The following is an 11,278-nucleotide window of genomic DNA, read 5'->3' on the forward strand; positions in this document are numbered from 1 at the left end:
ATGTAGCAACATCTGACATATTACTAGTCATGTAGCAACATCTGACATATTACTAGTCATGTAGCAACATCTGATGTAGTACTAGTCTTGTTGCAACATCTGACGTATTACTATTCTTGTAGCAACATCTGACATATTACTAGTCTTGTAGCAACATCTGACGTATTACTATTCTTGTAGCAACATCTGATGAATTACTAGTCTTGTAGCAACATCTGACGTGGTACTAGTCTTGTAACAACATCTGACGTGGTACTAGTCTTGTAACAACATCTGACGTAGTACTAGTCTTGTAGCAACATCTGACATATTACTAGTCTTGTAGCAACATCTGACATATTACTAGTCTTGTAGCAACATCTGACGTATTACTAGTCTTATAGCAACATCTGATGTATTAATAGTCCTCATATTATGCAGAAAAGATGCTAACTTTTTTATAGTGTTTTTCTAGTTATGAATACTTACGAAGAATGTGAGTTACACAAAAATCCCTCATCTGGCTAGAGAAATCAACACTTTTTGAAAAGGTGTTTCTCTGTTGCAATATAACAATTAATTATTATCCTTTTCTTTTTATGCTAAGTTGAAAACCGTAAAACTATTTTTATCCGATTTTCAAACTACATCTCAAATTGTAAATTCCAGTCATTACACCTGATTGTATCTTTTCTTCCAGACTACACATTATTATCATTTCCTAATGACAACTTTTTACATTTAAGTTTTGACTACAACATAGAATTCTACTTTTTACAAACGTTGTAATACAGATATTATTGTCAATATTAAAGTATACGAGAACACCCATTCGCTACTTACGTCCGCACGATTAATTGCAGCAACTGGTAATGTAATGCTGTCTACAATCACTTGTCCATCGGTGGCTACATGGTAAACTATCACATGACATGAGGGAGCCATTTCTGGTGAGATTGAAACCGAGAAGGTTGTAATGCTGTTTATCATTCCATGTACTTTTGTTACACCGTCCAGAATAAGAATCCCTTTGGACAACACCTACATTAGGGATTTAGTGATACGTGTTATATGTAAAGCATGACACCCACATCAGAAATTTCTATATATCACAAGTGTTAAAAGGCTAATTGAGTTAGATGTAAGGAAAACAGAAGTGGACATCAAACGCTTACTGGTATATCATAACAATAGATACCAATTTCAATAAAAGGTTAACAAATGTTTACTGCCATGTCAGTATAACGGAGGACACTTGTATGGGAAGGTTAATAATAGTTATCAGTTTTTACACATTATACAAGGTTACTTCTAAAATTCAAGAACATTTACTTACAAATCTTTAACAGAAAACTGCACTTCTATGTTAGTTACTAGTAGCTTTCTTCGTTTCTTATGCATTTGTTAATAGCATATCGTTTAAGAAATCTCTATTTTTTACTATTAACAGTTTCTTTCATACTTTCAGATAGCATCAGGGATTATCATCATTATTGATTATTGACCAATCATGCCAAAGAAACCTGAGCCATAAAATTATAAGACAAAGAAATGCCACCTACTAGATAATGAAAGCTATTCATATGAAAGTTCGCCCACACATGAAAGATGGCATATTGACCAACCTAAAAAAACAGAGAAAAATAACGAACATTATTCATACAGAGATGTTAATTACCGTTAATGTGAATAATTATATTAGGAAAAGAGACTATTACCATTAAAATCCTGTTGCTGTCCGATCTATGCATGGAAATTATAAATGCGAGTCTAAAGGCAGTGTTTCAATGTCACAAAACAACAACCTGGCTTTCTAGAAACTTTCATCAAAGAAAACTGTTAGAAAAAAACAACAATATTAAGACTAACTGACTTTTCATATATAGTCCTCTAACAATTTCAGTTGTTGTTGTATAACAGATTCTAACCTACATCACTGTATAACTGAGGAAATGAACTATCTTCAATACTACTTGAATGCTAGTATGCAGTTATACACAAACGAACGACTAAATATGTTGACAGCTGGCATTAAAGAACCAGCCTGGACAATATTACATGCTGCATACTGGCTAAACGATTATAATTTAAAATCAATTTATAAGAATGCATCAAATACACTGGCCCACCAGACAATTGCCCAGTGTCCGTCTTGGTGGCCCAATCTGCTCCCGACTGTATAGGTTTTTTTGACATTTAAATATATTTCTAAATGTTCTGTCTTTGCATGTATTTGGATTAAACTTTAAGGTTTTGAATTATATATATATAAGTATGCATCTACAAAGTATTAGATATAATTTTGGAAACAGTGAATAAAATGACTATGAGGTACAAATATTATGGAACTGCCTGAGAAAACAACGTGAGACTGAAGAGGACACACGATTGTGTCAAAACTAGTTTCTCTAATATCAGACTTCTTACAGTTTGTTCAATTTACTCATGACAGAAAACAACGTGAGACTGAAGAGGACACACGAATGTGTCCAAACTAGTTTCTCTAATATCACACTTTTGACAGTATGTTCCATTTAATCATGACAGAAGACAACGTGAGACTGAAGAGGACGCATGAATGTGTCAAAACTAGTTTCTCTAATATCACACTTTTGACAGTTTGTTCCATTTACTCATGACAGAAGACAACGTGAGACTGAAGAGGACGCACGAATGTGTCAAAACTAGTTTCTCTAATATCAGACTTTTGACAGTTTGTTCCATTTACTCATGACAGAAAACAACGTGAGACTGAAGAGGACGCACGAATGTGTCAAAACTAGTTTCTCTAATATCAGACTTCTTACAGTTTGTTCCATTACTGTGGTTCTTCGCTAATTGCTATACACGATACTCTGTTCTTTTATTATTAATTCATGATGAATTGCAACTTTACGTCAATGAAATTATTTAACCCTTTCACCTGAGCAATTAATTTTCAGGCCGATTCCCAAAAAGTGTCAATTATCCACATAGAAATGCCTTATATCGCCATTTTTAAAAGCCTCTATCATGTATTAGCATGCAAGAAGATATATATACTATACTTCCTGAAAATCACCGACAAGTATAACAAACGTAACACATTAATAACTCATAAAATCAGCTCCAAAACACGGAGAGTCAAAGCTTGCATTGCTGTGTAATCAGTTAGCTGTGGCATATAAACATCCAGGTTTCACGGCATAGAATACAGATGGCAGCATGCACACAGGTTTGGCGATTGTTTCAAGTACAGGGGGATATTCCCACATGTTGCAGTAAAGGGAAACTTTTTTTGGTAGCCGTGGGGTAAATCGGAATTTTGCAGTCAGTGGGTATAAACGTTTATTTGGATATATTCAAACTACGCAGCAAAATGGTTAAAAAGAAATGTGGAAAACAAGTAATCAATTTTTTTTTGCCAAAATTGACTATGATGTAGGGATGGCAATGCTAAAAAATACAGAACAAGGTAGGAATGAATACATAAAACCACACAAAAATCATTACACAAGTAGCCAAATCTTTCCAAGAATAACTTTTATCTACAATTAAATGTTAAATTCCTGTCTGTTGTGTGAATTCAGGTTTGAATAAAAGCATTTAAACCGAATAGAGCTATACAGTCTTAAAGTGGCTAATAACCATAAGCTTGTAAGATTGACTCAATACTTACTAGTTACTTATGTAGACATTTTTGTATGGTTTTATGTATTCATCCTTACCTTGTTTCTGTACTTTTGGCATTGCTATCCCTACATCATAGTCAATTTCGGCAAAAAATTTGTTTATTGTACATACATAATAAGGATGATTTAAACGATAAATATAAATTACTTGATAGATAAATTTTTTTTAAAAGGAGAATTCTTTCTGAAAATATTTATTTATGTTTAAAATATCACAAGTTATTTCAGCTCTCTCAGAGCAACTTGTGGAACCAGTTTATCACATTTTTTTAAGCATTATTAAACTGGTTATTAATAACGACTTAATTAAAGATATCAAGTTTCTAATATAAGTTAATTTTTATTTTATAACAATCCTTAGAACGGTAAAATAATAAAAATTCAATTGAAAAACTATCACAGTGAAAATTTATGGCAATATTTTCTTGGGTATGATATATGGAAAATGAACTTAAATTCAGTCTTTGGATTTGAATAAATAAACACAAATACTCTCTATATATATAAAACAACACTGAGTTACAGACACTAGTGTTTTGAGAAGTCGGATAAAAGTTATAAATATGGGATTGCTGCTGCTAAAAGTGACTAAATGGTTAATACATACTGCTGCATCCGTTGTACTTGTGGTAATGTGCATGTATCTTTGGTTTGGAGAGTGATAGGCTAGCAGCACTAATTCTGATGTTACTTCATCATCACTGTCTTTGTAGTTTGCCTAATAAAACAAGGACATTTAGAAACACTGGCTAGAAACAGGGAACAGTTGAAAGACACTTGTTACTAACAAATTTACTTAATTGTGAATATTACAGAAAATTCATACATCACGGAAACTTTTTAAAAGTTTTACCTGACCTTATGTTTTAACATACACAAGTTTATGTATTTCATATGAAATGAATATTCTACAAGAAGATAAAAACCATTTAAAATACTGATTATGGAAGGCATAGTTTCTAAAATTGCCGTAACCCTTGAAGGAAAGACAACATCGAGTGCTATAGTGGAAAAAAAAGTATGAAGGAAAGTGTTATGTGGCATTACTTTAACCTGGAAATTTGGTTGAGTATAAATATGGAGGAGAAAATTTTTTGTTTTCTTCAAAGCTACTAAAAGTCTATCTGTGCTAGACATCCCTAATTTTGAGCTGATAGACTAGACGGAAGACACCAGCCACCATCAACTCCTGTTTGACCAAATAGTGGGATTTGACCATTACTCTTATTATGCACCTGAAGTCAGAGTGTTATTTTTTGTTTTTTTAGTAACTGGAAGTCATTGTTTGACAGTGTTTTGTGGTATTACAATGACATGAAAAACTGGTTGAGTGTAACCATGGTGGAGAATGGGGCCAAGGGCAGTGTTTTTTTTTTACATCTTGATATTACTATGACATAAAAAACTGGTTAAGTGTAACCACGGTGGAGAACGGGGACAAGGGCAGTGTTTTTTTTTACAACTTGGCATTACTATGACATGAAAAACTGGTTGAGTGTAACCACGATGGAGAATGGGGCCAAGGGCAGTGTTTTTTTTACATCTTGATATTACTATGACATAAAAAACTGGTTGAGTGTAACCATGGTGGAGAACGGGGCCAAGGGCAGTGTTTTTTTTTACATCTTGATATTACTATGACATGAAAAACTAGTTGAGTGTAACTACGGTGGAGAATGGGGTCAAGGGCAGTGAAGGGCAAGAAATTATTGGATAAAATACAGAAATAAAGAAAATAAACTGCAAGTTACGTGTAGAGTTATTCTTGTAGCATCCTTCGGTGTGTCAAATTCAACGGATAATAAGCCTTTCTCCCCAAACGACTCCTCTATGAGTTCAAGATCCATTCTTCCACCATTAGCAAGAACTGCATTAGGACGCACCTGAACCAGGGACTCGGCCAATTTATCTCCAGAGAGAGGCGTTAGATCATCATAAGAAATCGCTAGCTAAAGAAGTGTCCACAGAGGTATTATATACTTTATATTAATTCTTTTAAATTTGGCTTATTACTATATGCCATTTATTTAGATATCAAAATACTGTTTCCTTAATCAAGTAACAAATTTTATAAAAGTAAAAACCTATTTTTGAATTTAAAACTTAATATTGCAACAACAAATCAACAATATGAAAAAGTATATATATGAAAAAAATAAGTCCCATTACATAGCAAATTTTATAAAATTTTGGAAAAGACAGCTGTATTTATTTCTTCAAGAACTACATACGTATAATACAAATGTTTCTTTACACAAATTTTGCTACTGTACATAAAACAAAAATCCTAATGGCAGTTTTTAAATAAATACCTGTATGATGATGAATATATATTTTATAAAGAAAAGTTTGAAAAATGTTTGAAACTTACATATGTTTTAAAAGGCATTCCTGGTTTGAATATTTGTGGGCTAACTCCTAAAAATCTTAAATTCAATTCTGCTTTAATAATTTTTGCTCTAGAGTAAGCAGGGAACACAATGTTTAAGAAATGGTCTCTAACTTCAACCTGGACTTCTACTTCACAACCTTCGAGAGGATGAGGAGCTACAAGACGACGCATGTCATCTAGTCTAAACTGGAACTTATAGCCCCCTTTAAACTGTAAAAGTCACATGAAAATATGCTTAGGATCAGTATGACATTTCTTGAAACTGTGAAAATCACATGAAAATATGCTTAGGATCAGTATGACATTTCTTTAAACTGTGAAAATCACATGAAAATATGCTTAGGATCAATATGACATTTCTTTAAACTGTGAAAATCACATGAAAATATGTTTAGGATCAGTATGATATTTCTTTAAACTGTGAAACGCATAAAAATATGCTTAGGATCAGTATGATATTTCTTTAAACTGTAAAAGTCACATGAAAATATGCTTAGGATCTGTATGATATTTCTTTAAACTGTGAAACTCACATAAAAATATGCTTAGGATCAGTATGATATTTCTTTAAACTGTGAAACTCATATGAAAATATGGTTAGAATCAGTATGACATTTATATTTATTGTTGTGAAAAATATCAAAAAGAAAATGGAACAGCCTCATGAGATTAATATCCACAACAGAAGATTTAAAATGTATTACTAAACATATATAACCTCTGCTTTACTCTCAAAATACTGACTCGTTTATATACTTTTTGTTATTATGTTTCTACATAAAATACTGACTCGTTTATATACTTTTTGTTATTGTGTTTCTACATAATCAACCCCAAACTAAGTAACTGCAAAACCAAATAGTATTTAATTTTTTGGTACAACTTGAATTTTATTAGACTCTAATAAACAAAGTCACAAACAATTTAATGGATAAATAGTTTTACAAACTGCATTTACAAAGAACCAGTAGTAGTTCTGGGGTTAAATAAAGCTGTTAAATAGCTACTGACTATTACAGTTATTTTAGTCAGCTTAGTACCAAAACCTTCTGCGATGTAAGTCAAACACGGTATAAAGTTCACAATCATGGGTGCTCAAAGAAATTATTTTTAGGGGGGATGCAAAACATGTATGTAGGTGATCAGCTTTTTACAGTGCAAGTCAGCAGACTAAAAGAATATGTGTGTGTGTGTGTGTGTGCTTAAGTGCAAACACAAGTTTAGAGTTTTAATAAGAAGTACTAAAAATATTTAGTTTAACTATAATGTTAAATTTACATCATAATAGGTGCAATTTTTTTGTGAAATGTAAAGGGGGCAAATGTCCCCTCTTACTCCTACCTGCGGGCACCCATGTTGACAATATCTATAGCACAAGTTTTACTTTTACAAAACGAGAGCATAAAAAGGGGCTGTTGAAACAAACTATGGGGCTTAATTTTGGATTAGAGCATAAACAAATAGGATGGTTTATTGTATACAAATTATCATTAAACAACTTTATACAATACCAGTGTGCAGTTTGTTTTACAACTTGAAATTATTGCATTACGAAAAGATTTTCAATATTGCCAAATTCTAGAACAGAATACTACCAAATTTCTTTGTACTTACGACAACAACTGTTTTTAGTAGGTACGGGTCCCATATTGGTGGAAGATTATACACATCAGGGGCTTTAATTACTGCTTTTATAGTGGCATTTCCAATAACCGGCGCGAGGCTGGTATGATTAGATGCCACTACACCTTCTAAGTATTCATCTGTCGTCAGAACATAAGCTGGTAAATACACAATCACATCCATCTTGTGACCAAACCATCGTTCCAACTTGATTTTCTTTTCCTCCACCTGTTCCAGAGCAACAACTCGCACCTTCCACCATCCTTTTGAATAATCATTAGGAAGATGAAAATGAACACTGGCAAACCCTAAAAAACAAAACAAAAAATACACACCCTGATATTTCTTTTTCGTCTTCAACCTCTCGTAAAATACTGATTTTTTTTTTCTGTCACTGTCAGTGAATAAACCAAATCATACAAATAAACAAACTCTAAATTAGGCAGAAAGAAGCCGTGTTGCGCCCTCTGTGGCAATTTTTTAATATATATAAAAAAGACTAATTGTTTGTTTGTTTTAGAGCAAGTCCACCTCAGGGAATCGAACCCTGGATTTTAGCGTTGCAATTCTGTAAATTTATCACTGTCCCACCGGGAAACAGAAAGTCGAATAAATGTTACAATTCAGAATTTTCTCCGTTGTGAACGTGTATAACTCTGAATTAAATAAACCTAACGTGTAAGTAAAAAACAGAACGAATATAAACATTTATTTTTACAATTGCAATTTTTTTTCGTTCATTTAATATTCATCTTGATTACCATAACTAAAATATACTTTTTATATGCTAACCCTTCTTTTCTAAGAAATGATCGCCAAATAAAAAGTTGTCTGGCGCAAAGAGAACCTAATAATTTCAGGAATAAGACGCCGGCTTAAGACTACAGCAGTCACACTTCCTGGCTACTATCCCTCCACCCCGCTTGCTAAGCGGAAAGTCCGAGGGCTTATAACACTAAATATCAGGTTTCGATACTCGCGGTGGGCAGATCAGAAATAGCCAATTGTGTATCTCAGCGCTTAACACACACACACAACAAAAATTGACTGAAAACCTACAGTTACGTTCCCTTGTTCGAGTTGCATCACAAAATGGCGACTTTTGTGCTGAACAGATTTAGGGTTACCTTTTAACCATGTAACATAAACCTGGTAGATTAAGTATGATTATCAAATGCTGTGTGTGTGTGTGTAAAAGAGGACATTGAAGGGAAAAAAATCATTATTTATAATCAACGTAACAAGTTCTATAGGATAATTTCCTTTAAGGCTGAGAATATATATATATATTGTTTAAATTTTACGTTCATATTCTGCTGGATTTTAAAGATTTTTATCACGGTACGTGTATCAAGTACAGTTTAAGAAACTTGGAAAAATTAATTGAATGACCGTATTAGTTATAACCGGTTATTTCTACGTAATATATTGTATTGTTTTTTTATATAATTTGTTAGTCTAGCACTAAACTGAAATGGGTACAAACACTTACTATGTCTAGCATATGGAACTGAAAACGAAAAACTGACCAGATATATCTATGTGGTTGTGAGTCCGTTTTACGTCACCATAAAGTGATCTAATTTAATTTAGGTTGGTGAATAATGTTACGACATCTCGTCAAATCCATTATTCGATATTATACAGCAGACCAACTGTTTAATGTTTGTTTTGAAATTCGCGCAAAGCTACACGAGGGCTATTTGCGCTAGCTGGCCCTAATTTAGCAGTGTAAGACTAGAGGAAAGACTAGTAGTCATCACCACCCACCGCCAACTCTTGGGCTACTATTTTACCAACAATTAGTGGGATTGACCGTCACATTATAACCTCTCCGCGGCTGAAAGGGTGAGCATGTTTAATGCGACGGGGATTCGAACCCGCGACCCGCAGATTGCGAGTCGAGCGCCCTAACCACCTGACCATATATATTGTTTGTTTCTAATTAAGCATAAAGCTACACAATCGGCTATCTGTGCTCTGCCCACCACGGGTATCGAAACCCGGATTCTAGCGTTGTAAGTACGCAGACATACCGCTGTGCCACTAGGGGGCGCGCGCGCACACACACACACACCCATATATATATATATATATATACCATGACTTGAGAATAAAATGCTACCCGATAATATGTTTCATTTTCATATTTCTACGCGCCACCTGTGTAGCTTTATTCCATAACAAAATCAAGAACAACAACCGTTACCATTATAGGGGTAAAGAGAAACCCATCTCTTCATGGCGATTCCTTGGGAATCCTAAAAAAAATAAAAATATAATGTTAGTGAACATCTCCATATGAAAGAAACAAAATTCATATAATTTACACTTCCCTTTATTCCACAGCTTTAAAAGAAATTTTTTTTGCCACAAAAGGTTAACGTTACAAGCTGTTACTTATTTTCTTCTTCTAATGACGAAATAATTCGCGGAAAATTCCCGGGATTTCCCTGACGTCGCGAATACTTGAGGTCATCTACAGTTTTTTCCCTTTACAGCCAGGGAACCAAACAGTGAAAGCCAACCTAATTAGGGACTTTGTAACCCCCCCCCTCTAAACCAAAGTTGGCTGTATTATTAGGAATGAATTTTTTTTTTTCAGACGTAGTTCCAGCCGTTTATGTATGGCCATAGTGACGTATGAAAGGTTGAACAATAGCACATCTGCTGTCAACCAATCAGGCATGTACATTTCTATCTATACCTACACTACACGCACATACTTGTAGATAGGCGTTTCACAGGTGTCATTAGAATTTTTTTGTTCAATGATGCATCATGGGTAATGCTTTACCGTATTTTCACTGATCGTAACTAACTAGTGAGGGGTAAAACATGGACATTCAGTGCCAAAAAATATGCATTTTCGTATCGCAGCTTACGAGGTGGCATACAGCTTAAATACGAGACATGTCAATTACAAATAATAATTGTTAGGAACCAATCAAATCTCCATTCGTTTCCTAATGGGCAATGAATATTTGAGTGTGTGGTATTTTGTAAATCATTTCTCTTAGCCTAACTTGTAAATCATTACTCTTAAGTTAACTTGTAAATCATTACTCTTAGCCTAACTTGTAAATCATTACTCTTAGGCTAACTTGTAAATCATTACTCTTATGTTAACTTGTAAATCATTACTCTTAGCCTAGCTTGTAAATTTCCAAAAGTACCATAACCTATTACGAGTATCTCGGTAAGCGAAGTAGACTAGGCGTAAGTTTTCAGAGTTGTCTTGTTTCTCCTTTATTCCCACATTTATTATTTGTATCCCAGAAAAAAGACAGGGATACACTGTACACCCAAAAATGGTAACAGTGAAAGGGTACCTTGACATAAGTGCACTAAAATGTTGGGCAAAGGCTAGTTGTCACTATTATTTTACCGATGTATGTCCGGGTGGATTCTTAAATTGAATGCAATTTTTCTGTCTACCCATCTACAAGTTTTCTTCTTCAAAGGATCTACGCGTTCTTGAGTACTTTTGATTGAATTGTTTCTCATTAATGAATTCTTCTTCTTCAAATTTTGTATTTTATGTGTTTAATATAGGTCATATGATGCTTTTATGAAGGTAGATATGGAAAGAATTAAATATTTTTGAGCTGCA

At 33.7% G+C, this 11,278-nt stretch overlaps 1 protein-coding gene across 1 annotated transcript in view; it reads right to left on the bottom strand.

Moving 5' to 3' along the window:
- Nucleotides 1-8,079, bottom strand: part of LOC106472487 (CD109 antigen-like) — a 27,920-nt gene extending 19,841 nt beyond the window's left edge. Inside the window, exons 1-6 of the mRNA XM_022401068.1 lie at nt 7,657-8,079; nt 6,022-6,252; nt 5,402-5,599; nt 4,258-4,368; nt 1,542-1,604; nt 823-1,020 (exon numbers count right to left, since the gene is read on the bottom strand). Coding sequence (XP_022256776.1) covers nt 823-1,020; nt 1,542-1,604; nt 4,258-4,368; nt 5,402-5,599; nt 6,022-6,252; nt 7,657-7,848 — 993 coding nt within the window. The 5' untranslated portion in view covers nt 7,849-8,079. The remainder of the gene's footprint in view (nt 1-822; nt 1,021-1,541; nt 1,605-4,257; nt 4,369-5,401; nt 5,600-6,021; nt 6,253-7,656) is intronic.
- Between the last annotated feature and the right edge of the window lie 3,199 nt (nt 8,080-11,278).

Source organism: Limulus polyphemus, unplaced genomic scaffold, assembly GCF_000517525.1.
Source record: "Limulus polyphemus unplaced genomic scaffold, Limulus_polyphemus-2.1.2 Scaffold5376, whole genome shotgun sequence".
NCBI lineage: Eukaryota > Metazoa > Arthropoda > Merostomata > Xiphosura > Limulidae > Limulus > Limulus polyphemus.